The 26,666-nt window shown below is 40.8% G+C and overlaps 1 protein-coding gene across 6 annotated transcripts in view; it reads left to right on the forward strand.

Moving 5' to 3' along the window:
* The window catches only part of FGGY (FGGY carbohydrate kinase domain containing), a 443,688-nt gene that overhangs the window by 235,741 nt on the left and 181,281 nt on the right, over nucleotides 1–26,666 (forward strand). For all 6 annotated transcript variants that reach the window (XM_014590284.2, XM_006154914.3, XM_014590286.2 and 3 more), the window contains one exon: nucleotides 9,230–9,333. In XM_014590284.2, coding sequence (XP_014445770.1) covers nucleotides 9,230–9,333 — 104 coding nt within the window. The remainder of the gene's footprint in view (nucleotides 1–9,229; nucleotides 9,334–26,666) is intronic.

Raw genomic sequence — 26,666 nt, forward strand, 5'->3', positions numbered from 1 at the left:
CTACCCCTGTCAGCTCTTGCATTGGTTTTTGGTTCATTCAGGTCATGGAAGAGTGTAGCATTAAGACAGAAATTAGGGATGCTGTCACAAGTTGAGTCATAAATGAATTGTCCTGCATGTAATTGTGGCGTTCAGGAGTATAAGCAGCTTTTAGTTCATACTTAACAATGTCTAAAATGTGAGCCTGGATGGTGCCTGCTAACTGGTACCTCGTTTTCTTTATTACCTTACACCCCTACTCTCCCAATTCTGTCACTATGTATATTCAAAGACAAAAACACACATTCCAACCAATCTAAGTAAACCTAAATACCTCTGACAAAGCAGGCACCACGCTACAAAGGAAAAATGTGAACTCTCATGCCAAGATATGCTGTTATAACTGAAGACTGAGAGTTGTCAGTAGTCACAACAATAATGGCAAATTATATTGAGCAGAGCCAGCTGGTGGTGTGATAGGTAAGGTACTGGACTCCCACATGGCTGATGGTGGGTTGAGTCCCATACCTGGCAGCCTGAAAGTCAACCTGGGTGCGTGCATGTGCATGTGTGTCCAAAATGTCAAGATCAAGAGGAGAATAGAGGACAAGGGATTGCAGCACGGCCATACCTCCAGGGGTTGATTTCTCACTTTTCCTTTTTCTGTCTCTCTCCAGTGAGTACATAAGTCCTATGGCAAAAAACTTTTAGAAATTTATGTGTGTGTGTTTGTACACACACACATATATCGAGTAACCTATGTCCCAGTTTTTCTACCTGCTGAATCTTCACAGTAGTCCTGCATGTTACACATTGCCATCATTCTAATTGACAGATCAGAAACTGAGGCACAGGAAGGTTAAGTGATTTGACCAACTTGGCAGACTCCAAATCAAGCTTCTAATTCCAGAGCCCGTACTCTAAACTATAATGCCCTAACTAGTTTAAATATCTAGTAAAGGTATGTCAATATCTCATTTAGACAAAGACCTTTCTTATTATCTTTCCAGTTATTCATGGAATAGGAGGCTGGGGAGAGGGGTGGTGAGAGAGTCAAAGAGTAAAAAATGTATTTGTAGACCCAAAATACAGGATTGTTTCAAAGGTAAACCTTCTTTAGGATTTAGAATGGGTGAAGTCAAGATCACATTTCTTTCTAAGTCTAGGCAATGCTTCATCAAACTGTAGGATCATAGAGATCTTTTCAGCTGCTTTGTGCTCATCATTTGTTAAGCTTGAGGCTAACCCCTTAGGCGTGCTTCAGTGACACTGTGACAATAAATCCCGAAGGAGATCTGAGTTCAGCTATGCTTTCTGGAAATAGAATTATTAGAAGCAGTTGAAAAGAAAATAGTTTCTCTGGGTTCCAGGAGATAATGTAAGGTGGAGTAGAGTCGGGTAGATCTGGATGGAATTTCCTTCCCAGATACACTCCCCACTCTAGCAGTGTGGAGTCTTAGACATCTTACTTAAAAAAACTTTAGTTTCCTTTTTTTCTATGTGTAGAACAGTTAGATAGTAAGATCATTGTGAGAGCTGAATAGCATAGCATTTGTAGAGATGTGGAGTACAAACCAATCTCTCAATAATCAGGGATCTCAGAACCTTTACTTTTACTCATGCTTTTTGATAAGTTTAAATAAACTGTATTGTGAGGTTCCAGAACTTTATTACCCATGAATTGCCACTCAAAACTCTTCAGTATGTTTCCTCTTTGTTCTATTTAAGACATAAAGCTTTTCTCCTTGATTAAATGTGCTATCACTATTTAGAAATACAGTTTCCCACAAGAAATGTCTTGTGCTTTACTTGTACATGACCTGTGCCACACACATTGATTCATTCATTCAATAACAGTAAGAAAATCAGTGAGCCAGCAAGTGTGAGCACTTGCCCAAGCCTCAGTTTACTCAACAGTGTGGTGGAGGGAGGCAGATGGGTAAACAAGTCAGAAGTACAATGACAGAACCTGTCAAGTGTCAGGAGGGGGAGTTCAAAGAAAGGAGGCTTGGTTGGCTCAGCTCAGCTGGGAGACCGGGGCTAGACATGACCAGGAAAGGCTTCTGATGCTTCAGCTCAGTCTTCAAAATAAAGGAGGACATGAGTTGTATTGGGAGGGAATGAGCAATACTCAGCAGCATGGATGAGCAAGTCATATTCTAGATAGGCAGAAGAGCTCTCTGTGCTGCCGTGCTGGTGCTGCCAGGTGCTTCTGTGGGTCCTGCATGGAGTAGTTCTCATTGGCTGGATACTGTTGTAGTCCCTTACCTCTCACTTAAGCCCCACAGCAATTTTGTCAGTAAGTATTATTATCTAGATTTTGTAGGTAAGTGAAAATTAAGGTTCTAAGAGATCAAGGCCTTTGCCGAAGGCCATGGAAGTGTCATTCAAGCCTACCTCTGAGCAGATAAAACAATAACAAGTGCAGTAACAATAACAAAAAAAATGAAATTTCAGCAAATAGTCCTATATACACGTACACTTTTTCTTTTTTTAATTTGCCAGAAGGCATGTGTCCTTGCCAGAGAGAGACAGGGAGAGAGAGAGAGAGAGAGAGAGAGAAAGGGGGTGAGAAGGAAAGCGAAAAAGTTCTCCTCCCCCATGGCAAATTGCACAAGCATTCCCTTTTCCTCCATGTCTCCCTCCTTTCAGGATTTTGGGCAAGCACACACACACACATACCTTGCATGTTTTTCAAGTCACTGGGTCTGAGACTTGAACCCCATAGTTATGTTGGGGTTCAAGTTGTTGGGTCCAGCTGCCTTAACCTCCACTCTATGGGCTGACCCTAGTATTATGCATATTGTAATCTGCACCATTGAATACAGCATCCACAAAGCATATCTGGTTATTTAAATTTAAGTTAATTGAAATTAAGTAACATAGAAAATTCACTTTCTCAATTGTACTAGCCACATTTAAGACTGACGTATTGGACAGTGCAGATATAAAATGCACTGGATAAACACTTTTCCAGCAGGGAGGAATATATTGCTACTAAAATGGTACAGATGTAAAAATTGAGTCATAAAGAAGATGAACTTAACCAGAATCTCATAATGAATGAGTCCACTTTTAAGCATTGCCCTATTATGCCAACCCTGTGTATTTTATTCTTTATAACATAAATAAATACTGGTCAAAACGATAAGAATTCAGCATTACTTGTATGTAGGCAAGTACTAGGTCCTCTGCAGAAAACATGTGTTTGATGTGATTCTTGTCTTTAAGGAACTTGCAATTGGCATGATTTTTGTGCACACGAGGCTGGTGGAGTCTCTGGAGAGTAAGCCTCTGAGACAGCTTAAATGTGCAATTCATTTGATGGAATTAATCAGTAAGTTTCTTCCTTCAAATGGCTGAATCAAGAGTCTCAAGTTGATAAAGTCTTAAGTAATGTTCAAAACCTTCCTGATGTTCTTGTTTTGTTTTGTTTTGTTTTGTTTTCTTCAGAGAAAGTGTCTGAGGTTGTTATTTCAAAGAAATCTTTTTCAAGATGCTAACATATCAGGCTAGAAAGACTGAAAATCCTAATGAGAGCCCTTGTTGCTTCTGCTGCTACTGGTTTTGTTTTTTGTTTTTAATTATTTTTAGGTGTTTGCCATAGGGCATGTGAGCTCACCAGAGAGAGAGATGGAGAGAGGTGGAAACTGAGAAATCACTCCCCCCAGGGGGATGGCCACTCTGCAGCCCCTTCTCCACTCTCCCCTCAGAATTTTGGGCACACACACACACACACACACACACACACACACACATGCCTGACTTGGTTTTCATTCAACAAAAGCTTATTGGGCAACTACTATAAGCTGGACATTGTGCAAAATTTAGAGAAAGCACAGTCAATTATGTCCCTATTCATTTGTATCCAGGACTCCAACCGCAGAGTCAGCTATGTGAGATCCAGCACCTTAGCCACCATGCCACCTGCTGGTCCCTGAACCCTTGCTTCTACAGCTAAGTAGCTAAATAAACTTGACTAAATTGCTTTACCTATCTGATATCCAGTTTCTTTGACTGTGAACTAGAAACAAAACATACCTATTATAGGATTTTCTAAAGATTTAATGAAGGGTACAGTGTTTGAGGATGCTTTGCAAGCCATAAAGTACTTTATACAGCTATAAAGTGGGAGATAATTATAAGACAAATGCTAGAACATGGGATGTTTTTCTTCTATATAACCCTTTAAAGTTTTCAAAGCCATTACGGCTTAATAAATTACGGGATAACATTTTTTTTTTTTTTTAATGAGAGAGAGAGAGAGTGCAGGAGGGAGAGAGAGCAAAAGATAAAAAGGGACTTTTAAAAGGTCATGGGAAACTAGAATTAAAGTACTAGTTTATTTGTACATACTTCTTTCATAATACACATTTTTCTTGAACTTTTTGCAGACCCCCTCATAGGTATTTTTGACAGAGTCTTGCCATGTTGGCATCTTCCTGCTCCAGCCTTTTGGTTAGCTAGTTCCACAGGTAGGTCTCACCTTGTCCAGCCTGTTCTGGTTGGGCCAGGAATCGAAGTTGGGTCTCCCATGTTGCCTCAGCCATGGTACAGTGATGCCCTCCCACTTGTGCCACCGTGGTTGGGCCATGATAAGATATTCTTACTTAAAACATTTACAGTCTCTTTTCCTTCCTATAAATAGGAAAGAAAATATGAACTACATACTCACATGTTTAGATGGAAGAACGGACAATTGGGTGGAAGGGACAGAAGGAGGACACAGCACATAGGAAAACAGGAGAGCAGTTTGCAAAGTTTTAAACTTTCCTTTTGAATTTGTGTTTAAATATATCACTTGATATGGTTGGCCTGTGTGTGTTGAGAAGTGGTAGTCATTAAGTAAGAGGCCTTGAACTGATGTATTGAGTCAGTAACCTTGTTTTTTCTGTTGTTTTTTTCATTCAACAAAAATATATTGGGCAACTATCAGCAGGGCATTGTGCAAGATTCAAGAAAAGCATAGTCAGTTATGTCCCTGTTTGTGTGTGTGTGTGTGTGTGTGTGTGTGTGTGTGTGTGACCATTTCTTTGGCTGCTAATTTTGCCCTTTAAATAGTCCGAACAATGCAGAATAAATGTCCACTTTACAGTCCTAGGAAGTGCCCCAGCAATACTGAGGGCTGTTCTTGTCAAAATCTCATCTTGTGAGTTGTTTCCTGATGTGTATGTGCAGCCTGTGGTTTCTCTGGGATGGTGAAATGTGTTTATTCAGAAAAGAGAAAGCTCTTCCCTCCTTTTGTGTTTTTCCCTGCTTGACTTTGGGCCTTTTTTCCTGAGACTAGCCCCCTCATAACCTGCATGACTAGGGGAAAAGTGGAATTTGCCAAATCGCCAGTGCATATGGTCTCACAGCAAGCATCAGCTAGGCACTGCCTGGGATCAGGGAGGGTGTTAAACACTGTGTGGAGAACTTCCCCAAGAGCAAACTGGGCAAGACCACCCTCTTGCCAATGCTGTGCAAGCCCTGGTGGTGACTGCCTAAGTCTTCTCAACACTTGAAAATGGAAGAGCTTGAGAGGGACTATTTTTGCCCAGTGTTTCTGGGTTAAAAGGCACTTTATTTGGCATTTTAGAAACAGTGCTGTGTATACGGTGTACTAAACATGGCTGAGAAAGGTCCCCTAGTTGCTGTCTATTTCTCTCATTGTGGAAATAAGGGGACACATTCAGACTTTTAGGTCCTTTGTAGTAGAATCAGGGCTAACACTCAGATTTTCTAACTCTTAGCCCATGGTTGGTTCTCACTACATTCCATGGTGAAATTACACTTCTAGGTAATTTTTCTTTATATAAGACAATTGTAACATCATAAAGTGGAAGGCATGTAAAAAAAAACGTGAGCTTTCAAGTCAGACAGAACAAGGTCAAATCCTCATACTGCTTATATCCACATGACCTTGGGCAAATTAGCCAGACAGTTCAATTCTTTGTTTCTACATCTATTGCAGGGAAGAAAGAATAGTTGTCCTTTATGGATGTTGTGAAGATCAAATGGGGAAATATTTAAAGAGCTTGGCACAACACTCAGACTGTCTTAGATATCTGATATACTTGTTAGAAAGTAAGGAAGAATACAACTTTCTCTGGAAAAGTGGATGATGATGATGATGGTGATGGCGGTGAGAGTGATGGTGATATGGTAATGGTGACATAGTTACTACTTATCAATCATCATCTTTTAATCATTTCCTCACTCTGAGCCACCACATGATTTTGTTATCTTCCTCATTTAATAGATCTTTCTGTTTCCAAGTCCTTTGAGTCTTTGCTCATTATAACAGGCTAGTTCTCAGGTTCTAACCCTAACTGTAGCAATAGTGAATCTGCTAACTGAAGAACAAGCAGAAACTTCCCACAAATACCTTTCTTTCTGTTTTCAGGGTGAAAATGACTTTGCCTGTACTTTATATATAGATCAAGTCCCCTATTAAGAATTGAATGACTGCCTGTACTTTATATATGGAGAACCAATAAACACGTGTCATTCTCAAGAATGCCTTAAACTTATTTATAATACCGTGGACTTGCAGTGGCCAACCTTTTTCCTGTCAAGGATCTCAAGATCAATATCTTTAAGATACCAATTATGTAGAAATGTACAGATAAGTAAGCATTGACTGCCTGGTTATTAAGTTTTTTACCTTGGAGGAAAACATTTACATCTTAGCGGTTAAGAACCAGTACTTTGGACTCAGATGATCTGAATGTGAATTCCAGCCTTACTCTTTGCAAGCTGTGTGACCTTGGAGAAAGCACTTCTCATGTCTAAGCTTCAGTTTCCTTATCTGTCAAATGGGAGTAACAGTAGAACTATACATGTCAGGTGGTTGTAACATTGAAATAAGATATGTATAGCATGCGAGACAGCTCAATTAAAATTAGCTCCTACCTTAGGTATATTCATTTATTCTTGTACAAAAGTCTTTATGCCCTCAACAGAGAACCATATAACTCAGGGTACAACCAGGAAAACATGAAGCACTCTAAGTGTTTAAATCAGAGGAAATCTAATAAACAAAAGTAGTGACCAGAATGATGGAGGAACTGAGTAGAGCTACATTCCCTGTGAAGCAAGCCAGAGAACAACCAAACAGAATCTGCTACCTCCCCTGCTAGGAGGACAAAGGAAAGAGGTGGCAGTACCATGGTTCAGGGTGGTGGATACCAGCAGATACTGGAGCCATGGCAGCCCTGTCCACAGAGCTGAAGCCAGAGGGGGGAAAACAGTCACTTCCAGAGTTGCCTCCTGAGATAAGGAAGAAGGAATATGCTTGGACTTGTCCTTTCATCCAGCTCTCCGATCTCCCAGCAGGGCCAATCTTGGCTGAATTGGAGTCTGGAAACTGCAGTCTACAGGAGCAATTCTGCAGAACTGAGCAGAATAGGGGGAGTCATCTGAAAACAGACCAGAACTTGTGCAGTTTCAAGTTCCAGACCTCAGTCACCTTATGACTGGTATCTAACCACTGTGGTAACCAACACAGAACGTTTGGAAGAGTCTTCACCCTGCTGTGTGTCTCTGAATAGCAGAGGTTCACAAGTTGCTGTATCCCAGAAGGCAACATTTGGAAAAAGCAATGGAAAAACCTAGAAAGCTGATAGAGGCCTCTCTGTGGCTCCCTGGATCCCACTTTCTAGAAAGACCTATGTGCTGACCCATCACTGTCTTGAATGTCTGAAAATGTATGGACTGATGAGGTACTCTCACCCTGCCTTTTACCTGGCTAACTCCTGTCATATCAGTATAGAGTGGACTCCTTAAGAGACTTCCCCGAGTCCCTACAGATGGATTAGCTGCCACTGCGGTTTCTCCTGGCTTATATTGATCCTCTCCTTTGAAATGCTCCATTTAGGGTTCTCTCTCCCTCCCACCAGACTAAGCATCATGAGAACAAGGACTTGCTTTCTTTATTTTTGCATCACCAAACATTCGTACTCTCACTTCCTACCCTGAGCTAGCAACCATGAAAGGTCCTCGGCTGCCAAGTAGTGGATAAGGCAATGACAGCTTCCTGCAGCTTTGTTACAGTAGGGAGGCAGATGGCATATGACATTTTAAAATTACCAGTGTCTTTATGCTAGGGAAGTTCAATGGTGCATGAGACCATTTAACAGGGAGACTCCATCTTTCCCAGAGGATCGGGGAGCCCTTTATGAGAAAGTAACATTTGACTTAGGAATAAATAGGTGTTCATCTGGCAGAGAGGTTGGGAAATGGCATTCCAGGCAGATGGAAGAGCAAATGCAAAAGCATTGAGGTGGGAAAGAGCACCGAGTATTGGAGATGGAGGGCACTGCATTGCAAGCTGATACGCCCACAGGTCTGTTCTCTCTTGCACCACAGTCTCTATGCCTTGCCCTAGGCACTTCTCATGTCCTACCTCGTGTTATAGTTATTCATCTTCAAGGTTCCTAAGGCACACCTGCTATATCGGTTTCTGCCTAGAAAGCACTGATTGAACACTTGAATAAATGAAGGGCAAGTCCAGGCTCTAAACAGTCTTTGTAGCTCTTGCATCATGTTTGTAACTTCACTTGTTCAGCAAGTATTGAGGAATACAATCTGAGGGGAGAAGAAGCCTGAGTTTCTTCCTCCCTTTGTGAGAAACTACTGCGTGGCATTTTTTCAACAGGAACTCTCATCTTTCATTCTCCTTTTTGTCCACATTTGGTGCTCTCTAATAAGTAGGATTAAGAATGATGACCTAGAGATGTCACACAGATCCAGTTATCAAACACCTCTATTGCTTTGCCATCTTTGAGATCGAGATGTGCATATTTAACCAGATTCCCCTGGGCTCTACTTCCTACTAGCATTGTGACATTGGGCAAGTCCCTCAACCTCTCAAGACAGAACTTGCTTCCCTGATGTCTGTGGCATTAATGATACTCCTTGACAGTGGGAGTATTCAATGAGACTGTCCGTGTAAATGTACAGCACAGCACCTGCATTTAGTGAGCACAAGTAACCAGTAGCTGCTGCTTTTATCACAAGTACAGCCACTATTATTATTCCAATGTCAGAAGCCAGAATAAAGCAAGGACAGAACCGGTTTCCGGTTTCCTCAGTTTCCCCTGGCAGGTGAATGTGCCTTTTGGGGTTTCTCTTTGAGACTGGTCTACATGGGGAATGCTACATCAATGTTCTTTGATTATTTTTAAAGAAGAGTACGTCTTGTTTTTAGTTTTCTTCTCCCCCCTCTCTCTTTTAATTAAAGATTTTGTTCTGTTTTGCTTTCTCACAGGAGTGATTGGAGCAGATGTGAGGGGGCACAACCTCGTCTGTGAGGGCCAACCAGTGACATCACGGCTGGCTGTCATCTGTGGAACATCTTCTTGTCACATGGGGGTGAGTCTGCTGGGTACAAAGGCAAGGCCACCACATGAGCAGGAGGCAGCAGATCCTGAGCTACCACTTCCCTCTGCCCCTCTTCTTCTTCCCTCGTTTCTTTTCCTGCCCCCTGCACTTTGTCTAGTGAGAACCCAGCCCCCACAACAGCCTTGCTTAGATGGGCCAGATCTTCTTCCAGGGGCCAAGTTCTTAAAAAGTGTGAGAAGGGTTGGATCAGCCTTTGACGTCACTCTGGCCAGAGAGCTCAGGCATGGAGGGTGAAATCAGATCCAAAGACAGCAAAGTCTCCCTCCCCAGACCGATCTGTCCCTAATGGGTCACTGAGTCCTTTCTGCAAAGGGGTGTCTATTTTCTTTGGCTGCTGAGCTCTCTCTCAATCAATATAAATCCATCTCCCTGGGAGTGTCCTGATGATCTATAGAATTGGGCTGCATATCATGACTTTAAAAGAACACTGATAAGCAATTTTCACTTGTTAATTTTTCTCCATGAATTAGTAGAAAGGCTTTCTCCAAGATTGCAGTTAAAATTTAGTGCCTGCCCTAAAATTTATATCTTCTTTAAATGCATGAGTCTGAAAGCATTCCATTTCGATAAGTACCCATTTCTACCATATTTTTATTTAAAAGTCATTACTCTGTTACACTTAGATGGACGACTCCTTGGATTTTTCCCAGATGAGTAAAATAGAAGAGGGCATGGGGGAGGAGCAGAGAGATGAGCAGAGATTAGAATGGGATGCAGTCCAGGGCAGAATTGCTATAACTGAGGAGGAAGCCATGTGCCGTGTGAACTGTGTAGCAACCATAGCCACCAATTAGCCCATTTACCATTAGATATCTTGTCTGAATAAATATTGATACACTTAACCTATTTGCTGATTCCTGCTCTTCTGTCTGGACTGTGCTAAACCCGGGGGGCATATGATGACAGAGTTTCTCCCTATGACGAGGTAGAGATATAGCAAAGGTTCCAATACTCACACATGCAAGGCTCCAAGATCGGAACTAAACTTGTGATACTGAGCCTCTGTCATGTCCAGACATTAGACCAGGTGTTCTCATACACGGTCTCCAATTTCCTAGAGATGGTGGGGCCAGAGAAACTGGTTTCTAATTCCACTTCCTTCACTTACTGAGTCTGAGCCCTTAGGGAAGGTATTTAAACTCTCTGGGCCTCAGATTCCTCATATGCAAAATGTAGAAAGTTATAATACCTATCTTAAAGTGCCGTGAGAATAAATGAGCAAAGATTGAGCATCCCTAGTTCCAAACTGCGAAATCAGAAATGCTCAAAAGTCTAACAATTTTGAATACCAACATGACTCAACAAGTGGAAGATTCTACAACCAATCTCATGTGATGAGTCTTAATCAAAACACTGGAATTTTATGAAAGTTGAAAAAAATTACCTTCAGGCTACATATGTAGCCTGAAGGTAATTTTTGTGTTGGTCTTCATCCTACCCCAAGGTATCTCATTTTATATATGTAAATATTCCAAAATTTGAAACACTTGTGGTCTCAAGCGTTTTTGATAAGGCTTACCCAACTTGTGATATGAAGTGCTCACACAGTAAGCTCACCCCAAGGCTAGCTTTTAGTTGTTGGTGCCATTGACGTGGAGTAGAAAGGAGATGATGGTTGATTCTGCCTGAAAGGGGCCCAAGCTTCACATCTTCCTGGGATGACATTTGGGCTGGACTTTAAGGAAATAAATTTCCTTTTATTTGTTTCTCTGGGCTCTGTCTGGGCAAAGACTTAATTGGAACTTCTTTATGTTTAAAAACCCAGCCTATTTTTTTCCCCCTTCAGCAGCCTTGTTGTAAGGCTTAGCTGTCACCGAACAGAGAGATCTACAGAGACCTTTGGCCTCCTTAAGCAGGAAATACCAACACAGGGAACCAGCCCTTTTTCCCTTGGCGTGGGTCTACACTTCTTAGCTTGTCTTCACTGAATGCTGATTTAACCTATTTAAATCATCTCCTATTTCCACAAAGACATACTAATCTGGCTTTTCCCATGAAGCCCAAATTTCAGACATGTTTAACACCACTCATTCAGATTTCTGAGCAGAAGCTAATCTCAATGGGTGTAACTGCAATATGCAGCTTCTCAGTCTTCATGTCCCTTAATGGGGATAACACTGGCTTTTCCTACCATATCTATGTTATAAAAACTAAGGCATGAAAAGTACAGTAATTTTCCCAAGGTCACAAAGGTATTAAGTTTTGGAGCTAAAAGCAAATCTAGTTCTGTCTGATGCCAGAGCTCACACTTTTGATGTTTCACATTACCGTGCATGATTGCCATGTACCCATCAAGGAAGGCAGAGAGCGTGGACTTTTCAGTCACCCTGATACACACTGGGACATCTATTCATGGCCTCTTTGGCCCTGTGACCTAGCAAGCTGCTTAACATCTCTGTGTCTCAGGTACTTCATCCGTCAAACTGGGGGTAATGATACCAGTGTCCCAGAATTGGTGGAGAACCTGCAGAGTGTAGTCTACGCCTTGCACATAATAGACACTCAAAAATGGTGTGGATTCTTACTAAACTTTCCCGGTGATACAAACAGCTCACATGAAGCAACTTGTTTGGGCTTTAACGGATTTGATGGGCAGCTGCAGTTGGCTGCAACGAATGAAGGCCATAAAATGCTAGTTTATTATGGTTGTGCTGTGTTGGAAAGAAAGTCCCCACCCCCACCACACTTTGTACTTGGGAGTGAGGAGAGATCTTCTGGTCCAAGGGGATTCATCATCAGCTTTCATGTTATGTCATGAGGGCGAGACTGTGGTCACACTGGCATTGGAGAGGGCCTTTGATCTCTCTCAGGTGCCAGGAGTCCAGCAAGCCAGCAACAATAACACCTTTGTGAGGTCTAGGAGAGGTTCAGGTCTGAGGAAACACTCCCAAGAAAACTCAATGACCCTCTTTGTTGTGGTTCTGGCAAATAAAACCACCAACTGTCGGGGAAAAAAAAAAATCCACCAAGCAGCCCTGGGACTAAAAGGGGCTATAGGTGCTTCTAAAAGTGGGTTTCAACATGATCTAAAAGATTCTCTTTCTTCCTGTCTGCTTGCTTCTGGTGTTTCCAACTCAGTAGATTAATTGAGACAGAACTCCCTGGAACATTTGTGTTCGATCCAGGTTGTCTCTTTCTGAGTCACCCAAAAAGAATGAATGAATGACCAGGTAGTAGAGCATTGGCAGACACTTACCTGCTCCCTACCTTCAGGTTTCTGTTACCTCCAGGAGTCTGGAGAAAAAGCCTGAGGTTGAACATAAGACATACTAATCAGGCCTTTGATATTTTAGAAGATACAAGTGTGGGCTGCACATTTATCTTCCTTGTGGATGATTTAATTAACGAGGAAAAAATGCTGTTCTTTTTTTTAGCTCTGTGAAAGCAGAGCTGCTTGTTCAGAGTTAATTACCACCAAGTCACCAAAACCCAAGATAATACGCAGCAGGGGTTAGCCAGAGGTTGAAAAGTCACGAGGTCAGATGGAGCTGATCCTTGCCATTGCTCCAGCACCCCTTTTCTTGAGCTGTCAGATCAGGTTATAACCTGGCAGCTTGTTTTCCAGTCAGCGTGTCAGATGGGGAGAGGACCCTGAGGTGGGGGTGGGGGAAAAATGACAAGGTAATGTTTGAGCAGAGTGATACTTTATGAGAGGTGGGACGTGCATCTACATCTTAAATTGCTCAGAACTGAAATTTTCTCCTCCTTAGATGAATGAAGAGAGAGGTTCTCTGTCCCTGAGGACCTGTGGAATGTCAAAGACACTATATGCAGGCCCTACCACTTACTGTGTGCATCTATGCAAGATATTTCTCTGTTCGGTGCCTCAATTTCTTCATCTGTTAAATATGGGCAATTGAGCCAGCCCATAGTGTTGTGTTTAAGACAGCTAGAATCCACATGGCCAGCTGTGTGGTTCGAGTCCCTGACCCAGCTACTGCAGATACACTCTGGGTGCATGTGTGTGTGGTACCCAGAATCCCTAAAGGAGGGAGAGATGAAGGAGAAAGGATTGACCATGATCGTTACCCATGGTGAGGGGGTGCTTTCTCACTTTCCTTTCTTTTCCTCTCTCTGTCTCTCTCTGGTGAGCACACATGCCCTCTGGCAAAAAATTTACAAAGAAAATGTAGGCGATAGTATTTATCCATAATGTTGTGTGAGGATTAGATTATGTAGTCCTTATAAGCAACTTGGCATTGTACCCGGCACAAGATACCAGCTATAGCATTCTGATTCATGAAGACCAGAATATGACCCATGTGATAACAGATTAGAATTAGTGACATCAGAGGCCAGCAGGTGGCATGATAGTTAAGGCCTCTGGACTCCCACATGGCTGACTGTAGTTCAATTCTCAGAACTGACAGCTTGCTTTCTCACTTTCTCTCTCTCACTCTCTATCTCTCCTTGGTAAGGGCACATGCCCTATAGCAAATTTTTAAAAACACCATAATAATAAATAAAATTTAATAATTCTTAAGAAAAAAGGAATTAGTGACATCAGTATGAGCTCACACTCAGTTTTACATAGATAAAGATGAATACATATAGACATAGTTATCAGTAATATGTGTCAATATACAGGTCAGTAAACATATATACATTCCCTAGCTCTGTCAGCTCTGAGGGTCTAGAAATAAGGACACCCCAGCTGCTGGTTGTTAGGAGCACACCAGTGTCAGATCTAAATAGACCAGTGTCAGATCTTACTTTCTAAAACAGTATCCAAGAAAAAGAGCCACTCTCCTTGGGAGAGTGATTGATTCTAGGATTGAGGCATGAAATATACACAATGAGCCTGGAGCATCTTGTGGCACTGAAAAGTAAGTGCTCAAAAAAGCAGAGTATGTCAGAAGAAGCCAACTAAGGGAGTGCCCAGTGGCCAAAACAAAAGCAATTTAAGTTGTAAAATAACGTATTATTGGATTATAGCCAAGAGGATAACATAAATATCTGTAAGCCCATACCAATATAAATGATTGAATAAATAAATATTAACAAATAGAAGAGGTAAATCTCTCATGTAGAAGAATTCCAAATAATTTATGTAAATATTTCATCATAAATAGAACATAACTTCCACTCCTGGAGTGTGGACAGCACATAGTGACTTCCATTCAAACGGTACTGAATGGAAAGTTGGCAAGGGGGTAGAGTTATTTCACACCAGAGAGATGTGACAAACACTTCCTCAGCCAGGTGATCAAGATCCATGTCAATAGTGATAAGTCATGCTGATAATATGTGCTGTTGATATGATGTGATAAGAATGGCCCTCTACCTTAGTTGTCTTCCTCCCCAAAACTTATAATCCCAATCTAAACATCAACTCAACATCATGCAAGTCTTAGTTAAGAAGCATTCTATAGAATACTTGATTGGTACTCCTCAAAACTGTCGAGGTCTTAAAATACAAGTAAAGTCTGAGGAACTATCACAAGCAAGAGGAACTTAAGGAGATGTGATGACTAAAGGTAACATTGTCAATCTTTTAGTAGAACAAAAATTGAAGGTACACAACATAATGCAATGTTCTTTGTTGAAAATAATGAATATGGTAATAGCCTTGATTTGATTTTCATACACTATATGCTTGCTTTGAAAAAGCCATACTGTACCCCATAAAGATGCACAATAATTAAATGTACAAAATTATGTAAAAATTTTAAATATAAACATATATTAATATATAATGTGGTATCCTAGATGGAATCTTAGAATAGAAAAAGGGAATTAAAGTAAAACTACAAAATTCTTAATAAAATATGGGCTTTAGTTCATGATAAATATATCAATGTTCATTAATTAATTCTGATGTGTACCTAATATATTAATGATTGGAGACACTAAACTGGGTGTGAGGCATATAAGAACTCTATATTCTGGGGCTGGCATGATAGTTAAGGGCACTGGACTCCCACATGGCTGACCGCGGTTCAAGTCCCAGACCTGGCAGCTTGTTTTCTCGCTCTCTTTCTCTCTCTTGCTCTGTTCCTCTCTGATCAAACTAAAAATGAATAAATAGATAAATGAAGTTAAATAAAGTAATTCTTATAAAAAGAACTCTCTATTTTTTTTTGAGAGGTTTTTGTTATAAGGAACGTGCACTTGCCAGAAAGACAGAGAGACAGAAAATGAGAAATCACCCCCAAGAGGGGATGGCCACGCTGCCAGCCCTCCACCTCCATTCTCCTCTGAGGATCTTGGGCATGCATGCACACGTGCCAGGTGTGAGTTTAAGCCACTGGATCCTGGGCTTTAACCACGGTCAACTACATGGGAGTCCTGTGACATAGCCATTACGCCAACTCCTGGTTCCAAGAACTCTATATTCTAAGAGGATTCTAAATTTAAAGTTGTTTTTTGTTTTTTTTTTTTAAGGAAAAATTGGGGACCAGCTGCAGTAGCATCTGTTTGATATAGTTTTTAGTGAAAAGTTGGGCACTGGCCAGTTTTCAACTGGGCTCTCACCAATGGCTTTACATTTGTGACTTTCTGAGAGGCCTTGTTCACCTGACCTTGCCCTGTTTCTGATGGGCTTCCAGAAACATGGGACCAAAAGTCCTCTCCAACTTTTAAAGAAGAATGACTGAATCCCATGTCAGGTATTACTCATTGAGAAACCTCTAAACTGTTTTCTAAAGTGATTACACCATTTCACCTTCCCATCAACAGTGTGTAGGAGCTCCAGCTCTCCAGATTCTTACCACGCAGTTAGCCACCTAAGATACAGTAGATCTCACTGTGGGTTTTACTTACGCTTCCCTATAACTAATAATGCTGAGCATCCTTTGTTCCTCTAACAAACAGATCCTGCACAGCACTCCATGATCCTAGGTTAAATAACCCAGCAATCCTAGGTTAAATAACCCTCTCTTATACAAGGGTATGGCCATATGAAAACCTATACGGGAGTGTTCACAACAACCATATTTTTAATAGTCCCAAACTGGAAACAACTTAGATGCCTGTCTATCAGTAGATAACAACTCTTAGTTTATCACCATAATGGAATATAACTAAGCAGTAAAAGGGAATAAGCTACTCATATAAGACACAATATGGATTAGTCACAAAGTAATTGGGTTGTTGGAAAATCATGATACATTTTTGCATAGAAAATCTTGACAACTTTCCTGACAACCTAATAATGATGCAGTGACAGAAGCCAGACCAAAGAAAAGGAGTATAAACTGTGTCGCCCATTTATTTAAAATTCTAGGAAATACAAAGTAATATATGGTGACAGAAAGCAGATTGGTGGTTGCCTGGAATGTGAGAGAGAAGCGAGGACCAGGAGAATAGGATTATGAAAGAGCACAGGGAAAAAAATTTGGAGGTGATGGATATGTTTATCATGATTGCGGAAATGTCTCCACTAGGGTGTACTCTGCCAAAACTTATCATATCAGACAATTACGTATGTGTACTTTATTAGATACTAATTATAGCCCAATAAAGGTTTAAAAAACATGCCAGAGGGAACCAGCAGTTAGCGTAATGGCTATGTCGCTGGACTCCCACGTAGTCTACCGCAGTTCGCGTCCTGGACCCGGTGACTTAAAACTCACGCCAGGCACGTGTGCATGCGTGGCCAAGATCCAGGAGGAGAATGGAGGAGAAGGGATTGCAGCGTGACCATCCCCCCTGGGGGGTGATTTCTCGCTTTCTGTCTCTATGTCTCTCTCTGTCTGTCTGGCGAGCGCACGTGCCCTATAGCGAAAATCTCTAAAAAAAAAAAAAAAAACAGAGAAAATAAGAACAATAATAATAGTATCTGTGATCCCTTATATACCACTAACTGTAACCCAAACACTATTCTAAAAATCTGTAAAAATTATTCAGTCCTCAGTTTTAAAAAATAGTACATAGGAAGTGATTCATAAATACTAGTTTTTACTTTTTCTCTTCCAACTCAAATTCTCTAGCCCTACTGATATATTTTATTCTGCCCCTGTGTGTATGGTGCCCCAAGTCTCTTTTTCAATACCTCTGGGAAGGCCCAGAGAAACCAGGAAGACCACTTTGCCTCTTTAGGAAGTGAAATTTTCACTAAATAATTTTACTTTAGTGGGGCCTGGGTAAGAAACTATCCACTCTTCACTCTTTCTTCTTTCTTCCACCAAGACGGTCTTGTAGAACTTTTCATCCCTACCCTGCCACCTTGTGTGCTTTGGGAGGAGAACAAGATCTTGCCCCTGGAGGTCATTGAGAGGCACTTAGGCTAACAGTTCTGTAGCCTGATCTCTATTCTGTTGGAAAAAGAGAGCTAGGAGCCTATGGCCTATCCAGAGAGCAACCAGCCTCCAGACCATGCCAAGCTGTTGGATCTGTGTTGTTGGTAGTGTCAGTAATGATACTCTTCAGCTTCCTCAGACCATCTGAGGAAGTTCTCCAGAAGCAAAGCTTGTGGTGTGGGCCTAGGAAACTATATTTGACCTAGAGTCATAAGGCAGGATATGCTTATTAGAAGAGCAAAGGATGTTCAACATCGTTACAGGGAAATGCAAATAAATCCACGATGAGATCTTCTTAGGGCAGCTAATAGTGCAGTGAGAATCTGGAAAACTGAAGCTTTCATACATTGCTTGTAGGAATGTGAAATGGTACAACCACTTTGGAAACTAGTTAAGAAGTTTCTCAACATGTTACACCTGCCATGGGATTCAGCCATTCTACTTCTTGTAAAAGCTGAGCGGGGCGATTAGCCCCATGTTGCTGGAAGGAATACAGCAAAAGTCAGGTGAAATGAGGCCTCACAGAAAGTGAGAAACAAAAGCTTTTGGTGGGAGCCTGCCTATCAACTGATCTGCGTCCAAGTTTCCACTAATGAGTGCAGCTCGCCTGGAAGAAAGGAAGAAGTGAAGGGAATAAAAGAAACAGCTCTATTTCAGCTCCCTCCTGAAGAGCTGCTGTGGGAAGAGATTATCTTCTACTTCTAGAGGACTGCCTTGTTGGAGGAAAACTAGCAGCAGTGACAATAACAGCTAATATTTGTTGCACCCTTATGCTGATCTAAGAAATTTGGATATATTTTAACCATCCTAATAACCTTATGTAGTAATCAAAACTGTGGTACAAATTGATATGGATCAAAGAGATAAACTATTGATTCATACCCAGGGTCACATAACTAGTGTATCCTGTAGGTTGATTTGTAGCTCAGGCTGTTGGATTGTGCAGTTCACACTCTGAATTTTTAGCAGAATGATGAGGCATAGCCTGTGGGATGGGCTGACCATGCATATGTGTGTCTTATGGGAGTGGGGGGTAGAGTGATTACAAGATAGATGTTTTCCAAATCCTGACTAGAACTGCAACGTTGGGGATGGATTGCAGCTAGACCACAGCACTCTTATGTTTTCCTTCTTCTCAGTCTTCCAAATCAATGCCTTTCAAGAGGCCACCAGCCTAATGATTACAATAAAAATAAACAACACCATTTGTCACCATATTCCCCCAGGAGGGGAGTATTTGTGAGCTTTCTTATTTAATCTTGCCTATTCCCCTGCTTCTTTGTGGTCAAGCACTGAATTTAGCAATGTGAAGACATGTGACTGGCTTTCCAACTCATGAAGATGTTTTTGTATTCATTTGAAAGAGCATGAAATGAAAACCACATTGATTTTTATTTTTCTTTTCCTATTTACCACTCATCTGATGTGTGGATAATTCTAATACTGTGAGTGCAGAGAATTACCTAGCAGTTATGGAAGGGTTTGTGCTTTTCTAGCAGTTCAACATGGATACACTAGATGAAGACAGCCACTACAGAGCCCTCACTAAGAATAGAGGCTTCAAGAACTGAAGTCTTAGATCCTAAAAAGGTAAAAGTTATTGTAATGCTCTCATGTATTTTTTATTTTTTTTTTTAGTGGAAGATAATTTATGTACCGTAAAATTCATCCTCTATTATTTATTTTCAGAATGTTTAGAGAATTAAATTTTGGGAAGTTTGAAAGAAAGATTTAGTGTCCATTTTTAAGGTTACACTATAGAACAATACCAGCATGTGGTCTTTATTACTAGGGAGGCAACAGCAGTATATCATAAACCTGTGCCTTTCCATTTACTTGCACTTAGCATAGTACCTGACACACAGTAGGTATGTAGTAGGTGTTGGATAGATACATGGGCAGAAGGACAGATAGAAAATACCAGCTAGCAACCATGAAGATTTCTTGAAAGACAAGCCATGCCATACCAGTTTGATTTTTTTCAACTGAGAGGCTGTGTGGTAAAAGGGAGATACAGGTGAGCAGTCATATTTTCAATCAGGCCTGAGGTTCTTTCCTTGATTAGCTGAACTTACCACATGACACAGCAGTTTTGGTCAGTTCTATCACACAACTCTGTCCATGTAGGAATTGAGTTGTTCATTGAAATAAACATGAAACAAGCCAGAAACAACAACAACAAAAAACTGATGGAAAAGTATCAACAACATCCAATTGCCAATTGTGCTCCAGATAATCAAGCTTACAAATACTTACTCCAAGCAGGTAAAACAGTGTGTTAGTGACTTGATCCATTCAGATCAGATTTTACCACTAAATGAATCATGGAAAAAAAAAATTAGTATTAAGAGCAATTCAGATTGAAGTAAGCCCAGACCTGCACTTGTTCTTTTTGAAAAGAGCCTGTACTCTCTCATTGGTCTGGCCATGGGGAATGTTGTTTTCTCTGCCTTGGATGGCCTTATCTCCCTTTCAACCTGTTAAGTGGCATCGGTACCAGAATAGTCATCTCTATAACTCACACTTATGGAGCGTTTAACTATGTTATGTGCTTCTCCCAGCAATTTTATAGTGGTTCTCATTTTGTTATGGCCTCCAGTGTTCATATAAGGAAATTGGGGCTTAGAGTGGTCACAGAGCTAGGAAGCAGTGGAGCTGAGGTGGAAGTACTGTGCAAAGGCCCCAAGTCTGTGTTCTTAGTCACTGCACCCTCCTTCATCCGTGTCTTACCCAAAATTCCAGTCCAGGTGTCACCTTGAGGAGGCCCTCTTCCCTTCCCCCACCAGTGTGCCTCCTTTCAGCTTTCAGGGCCCTTCTACACAGGTGTAGTACAGCATTTACCATTCTCTGCCTTCCCATAAGCCTAAACCCCTCCCTGGAGCAACTGAAGTAAAGTCTGCTTCAGTGCTCTCTGTCTGGGGCAAACCATAGTTAAGCAACACATAGTTCATCATCGAATTAACCCTAAGAGTTATAATGATAAATAACAAATAATTTGTATCCTCAGTGAAATAGTTAAAAAAAAAAAAGAAATTATAAGTTCAAGGATATAAAATTTGGATCTAAAACATTACTCAAAGGCAAAGGCTCCTCATGTTTATGCATTATATGTAAAGAAGAGGAATTGGGGGGACCAGCAAGTGGCATGGAGGTTAAGGCGATTAGACCCCACATGGCTGACTGTGTGATTTGAGTCCTGGACCCATCAGCTTGGAAACATGCCAAACACGTGTTTATACATGCCCAAAATCCCAAGAGGAGAATGGAGAAAGGATTACAGCATGGCCAACCCCTTAGTGGGGGGATGATTTCTCACTTTCCCTCTCTCTCTGTCTCTGTCTAACCAGGAAATGCACGCACCCTCTGACATAAACTAAAATAAAAAAAGAAGAGGAATTAGTTGGAGACAATAGTTCAAGAGTGAGCAAGGAACATGTTTATACTTAATAATGACTATTAGGATTTATTAAATCCTTAACATGTGCTATTTTCTCTGCTAGGTACGCTGTATATAGAAATTCTAATTCTTACAATGAATATGTGAGATTAATTTTAAATCACTGAATAAACAAAAATCATGGTCGTATAAAAAAAGAGAATGATGTAATAACTGTTGTAGATCAGAATAAAGAGTAATACTAATATATTTAAATTAAACAAAAGCTGAACATCATTAGGGTAGTCACATAACATGGCCCAATAGAATACATTTCTCCATCTAAGAGATGATGGAATCGAGGTCAGAGAGATTATAGGCTGGTCTGTGGTCTTTTATATCCATTCCTTGAAAATGTTAACAAGTTAACCATAAGTATATCCTGTTGTACTCCCCAGGACTTGTTCCAGTTTTGAGTTCTGCTTTTGGAAAAACTTGTTGGAATCTGGAAGGAACCACATCATATACAGCTATGATGTTTAAGAGAAAGTGGCCCCTGTGAGCAAAACTTGGGATACTTAGGAGAGATGGAGTTGTTCTGACTGATTAAGAGAAACCTTTGGGACAGGTTCAGTTTTGTACATGTTCCTGAAAGTTTTGTGGTCATAAAATGACTAAGGTGTTCTTGTGCCTTTGGATTTATGAAATGCCTTATGGGATTTGATACTTAGAATAAGCAAGTGAGGCAGTTAGAGCAGGTCTCATTTTGTTTTTCAAAGTGAAACTCAAAGAAACTCAGTGATTTGTCCTACATTTCATAGCAAATAATGGTTCAGATCAACTCAGATACGGATCTGAGCAAACGCCTACCCATTTCCATCTTCATTTACTTAAACTGAAGGATCCTGCAACTGGTGAAATCCTGGTTCATCACGGGAAGGGATTCCTGGTTCCGTTGTTGCTAAATCCCACTGTGACTATAAGTTCTCCACTGAACTGTGAGTCAGTGGTTCACAATTAATGTGTATAACAAATACCAAGGGAACTCCTTAAAAAATGCATTTTCTTAAGCCCCAGTCTCACAGGATCTGATTTAGTAAGTCTTGCTGGGAAGGGGTACATACGGGGTACACATTTTAATATGTACTCAGATAGGGACCAGCATGTGGTGTACTGGTTTGGATTACCATGTAGTCAGCTGTGGTTCGAGTCCTAGACCTGGCTGCTTAAAACTCATGCCAGGCACATGTGCATGTGTGTCCAAAATCCCAAGAAGAGAATGGAAAAGGGATTGCAGTGTGGCCATCCCCCCGGGCAGTGATTTCTTTCTGACTCTCTGTCCCTCTGGTGAGTGCACGTGCCCTGGAGCAAAAAATCTCTCTCTCAAAAAAAAAGTGTCCAGATCATTCTAATGAAAGACTTGCAGAAAAATGCTTTCAGCTTCTTCAGAGTAGCAACTGTATCTCCTGTGCTGTTTCTGCAGTGCTTAGCAGAGCACCTTGTACCTAGATGCTATTTACTTTTATGCTTGATGAATCTAAGAGTGAAGTAGATGATTATAAAATTAGTGGAAAATGAAGGAAATAGAGTTAGCGTCAATCAGCCCCTGCTAGGTTTGGTGTACCCAAGAGGATCCCTGAATCTCTGTCCTTTCAAAGGCGTCTCTTGGTATGCTTAGGTACATGTATGAGAAGTCATGACTTGGGCAGAGTACCTGACAGAATCTGCAGACAGTTAAGGTTTATGGATTCTTATTTTCTCATGAAAAGTGGGATGAAGTGAAACAGTGAGAGACCGTCCTTTGCAGCTCTGTGCAGACAAACCCAGAAACCAAAGCACAGACACACCAGGGTGCAACAGGAAACCACAAAGGCCTAAGATCTTTTTGGTGTAAATAGGAAGTCAGAGTTTACTTTTGAATCCACAATGCCAAGCTGAAGCACAAGTCTAATTCAGCTCCCTGCCCAAACCTTCCTTGGACCTAGGCACAGATGAAAGATGATGCCACCTGACTCAAAGCATGTTGAAATGTTTGTTCTGATCAGGACTTGGAGCAAGCTCCTTTGTTTGTGCTGTTGAATAATTTGGGACACAGGTGCAGTCTGGACTTGAAAGCATTAAGTGGTCTCACTGGTTTTCTCTGCAGTGATATTTGAAACCCCCACCTTCTTCTACAAAGTAATCCTAATCCACATATCTTCATAAAACATTTGCCATTGACAACCAGCTTTCATATGCACCATCTGTGGACTTCTGGATCCAGGTGCATAGACATGGGACATGGGCAGACACTTAATATGTCATCTGAATTTGTTACATTGACATCTGTGATCTCCTTTACTACTGTTACATTGGGAGGTATAATTCGGACACATACGATCATCACCATCTTGAGATAAGGAAATGCATGTGATAGAAAAGACATGGATTTTGAAGTTAGATAGACCCGTGTTCACATCTGAAATGCTTAAGCTTTCTTACTCAACTACCCGCTTTTACTCAGCTAATGTTTTGAGCATCTGGGTGCCAGGGACTGGAGAGAAAATGGTGAGAAGTAGACTTAGACTTTATGGTCTAGTGGAGGCAAGGGAAACCAAGTTAATAGTCACAAAAATATATCAGAGCAGGCCTTGGTAAGTGTTTTGCTTTCACATCTTGCTAGACATGTAAACTGATGCAATCACTTTGGAAAACAGTGAAGTATCATCTGTTAAATTTGAACATGCACGTGTCCTACACTCTACCAATTCCATTGCCAGGTAAAACTCTGGGAAAATTATTGCACTTTTGTACCAGAGTGTGCCCAGAGAAAAATACAAGATTATTGATAGCATTATTTTCATAATAGCCCCAAATTTGAGTCAAACAAAATTTCCATCAGTCATTAATAAATAAGTAAATTGCAATATATTCATACAGTGGTAGACATACTTAAAATGAAACTACAGCTACACATAGCAACATAGAGAAATCGAATAGTTTTAGATGGGAAGAACAACATGAAAGAAATACAGAGAATTATTAGTAGAAAACTTTAAGAGACTAGCAGGTGGTATGGTAGTTAAGGTGCTGGACTTCCACATGGCCCACTGCTGTTCAAGTCTCAGACTCAGCAGCATAAGCACTAAGCCTAGAAAGACAAGGGGGAAATTGTTAAAAATATCAAGACACTGGTGAATTACCAGGTCTAGGAGCATTGGGTTTTGTGAGGGAAAAAAAAAAAAAAAATTTTTTTCCAGGAGAAAAAAGTTTTCAAGGAATTGCATTTACTGGTGAAGGATGCAGGAGGGCTAACTAAGGCTTAAAATGTTTGTGTATGTTTTCTATGCCCCTCAGTATGTGTGATATGGACATACCATATAGCAGAGGGCTGACTATGAGGGTGTAAACCCAAGTCATCAATAACACGTTGGGTAGTCAGGAAGGCTTCCAAAGGCCATGATGTTTGCACTGAGAAATTTAGATTAGAGAACTAAGCAGAGAGACTGATGAGGAGAAAGTAGGGTTATGGGAGGCAGTGGTGGAGAGAAACATGATCCAGGATACAGGACAGCAGGATCAAGGGAGGGAACTGGCAGGTGTGGTATGGGTAAGAGGCAAGAGTAGTACCTGTTAGGGCTTAAGAAGCAACAAGGAGCAGGGGGTGCTGGGCTTGTCTGCCTTGTGAAGGATCTGACCTTGCGTCTTAAGAGAAGCTGAAAGCCGTAGGCACAGTGGGTAACATAATTGGGTCTACAAAGGATCAACATAATTGCAGCTTGGAGGACAGATTGGAGAAACACCAGATGATAGGAGACCAGACAGGAGGCTGGGGGAACGAGCGAGAGATGGTATCATACCTCAGATTATGGTCAGGGAGATGCAGAGAAGTTGATATATTTGAAAGATGCACAGAAGATGAAATTGGCAGCACTTTTTTAGTAGTGGAAACCACTAAGGATGCACTGGAGGCTTCCTGCCTGTCCCACCCACTCTTACATGATTAGATGCTGCCTAGTGAGCAGAGATACCAGGAGAGAGGAGCAGGTTCTGAGGCATTTCTTGGATTATTATGTGGTTAATGTCATCAGCCGTGTTTTTATGGGAAATGTTTTAAATGCTGTGCCCTGGGCTCTTATCAAAGGTCTTCTCAAGAAGTAGCAATATGAGTTCAATATATTTGTTTATTTTAATTTCAGAAGGTATGTGTGCTTGTCAGAGAGAAAGAAAGAGAGAGAGAAAGGCAGAGGGAAAGCAAGAAAGCACTGCCCTGTGGGGCATGGTCATACCTCAATCCCTTCTCCTCCACTTCTTCATTTTGGAATTTGGGGGCAAGCATACGCGCGCACACACACACACACACACACACACACACGGCATGTTTTTGAAGGATTTAAATTTTGTACTTGGCCATGTGGGATACCGCCACCATAACTACCACAGCATGGACTGGCCCAAGTGGACACAATATTACTTCTGTAGTAATCCTGCCCCAAATGCCTAACCTGTATCTAATAGTGAGGAGATGTCAGAAACCCAAATTGAGAGTGAGAAAAAATAACTTGCCTCTATTCTTCAAAAATACCAAGGTTATAAGATGATAAGGAAAGATTGAAGGGGGGTTTCAGAGTAAAGAAAATTAAAGAGAGATGACAATCAAAAGGTGTGTGTGAAGTTGACTTCTTCCTTAACTATAGACACTTTCATTTTTTATTTATTTATTTTTTTACTTTTGGTAAAGAACATTTAGTGGACAATTGAAAATTTAATAAGATCTATCAATTAGAAAATCGAATTATATCAATGTTTGTTTCCTCACAAGATTATTGTACTATGGTAAGTAAGAATATCCTTAATTTTATAAAATATGCCTTGAAGCATTTAGGAGTAAATGGGCATTATTTATCTTCTGCTTACTCTAAAATGGTTCAGAAAAATAATAACACACACACAACACATACAGCACACACACACACACACACACGTAAAAATATGGGAAGAGGGGCCAGCAGGTGGCATGGTGGTTAAAGGCGCTGGACTCTCTCTCACATGGTCGACCACAGTTCAAGTCCCAGACCTGGCAGCCTTCTTTCTCATGCTCTCTCTCACTCTATTCCTCTTTGGTCACAATAAAATAAATAAGTGGATAAATTTATTTATTTTTTTACTTTTGGTAAAGAACATTTAGTGGACAATTGAAAATTTAATAAGATCTATCAATTAGAAAATCGAATTATATCAATGTTTGTTTCCTCACAAGATTATTGTACTATGGTAAGTAAGAATATCCTTAATTTTATAAAATATGCCTTGAAGCATTTAGGAGTAAATGGGCATTATTTATCTTCTGCTTACTCTAAAATGGTTCAGAAAAATAATAACACACACACAACACATACAGCACACACACACACACACACACGTAAAAATATGGGAAGAGGGGCCAGCAGGTGGCATGGTGGTTAAAGGCGCTGGACTCTCTCTCACATGGTCGACCACAGTTCAAGTCCCAGACCTGGCAGCCTTCTTTCTCATGCTCTCTCTCACTCTATTCCTCTTTGGTCACAATAAAATAAATAAGTGGATAAATAAAGTTAAATAAAATATATATTTTTAAATATGGGAAGAATTCATTGTACTATTTTGCAACTTTTCCATATTCTGATATTATTTTTTAATAAAGTGATTTAAAATATAGGAGGAAGGAA

This window comes from Tupaia chinensis, unplaced genomic scaffold (genome assembly GCF_000334495.1).
Source record: "Tupaia chinensis unplaced genomic scaffold, TupChi_1.0 Scaffold000425_1, whole genome shotgun sequence".
Lineage (NCBI taxonomy): Eukaryota > Metazoa > Chordata > Mammalia > Scandentia > Tupaiidae > Tupaia > Tupaia belangeri.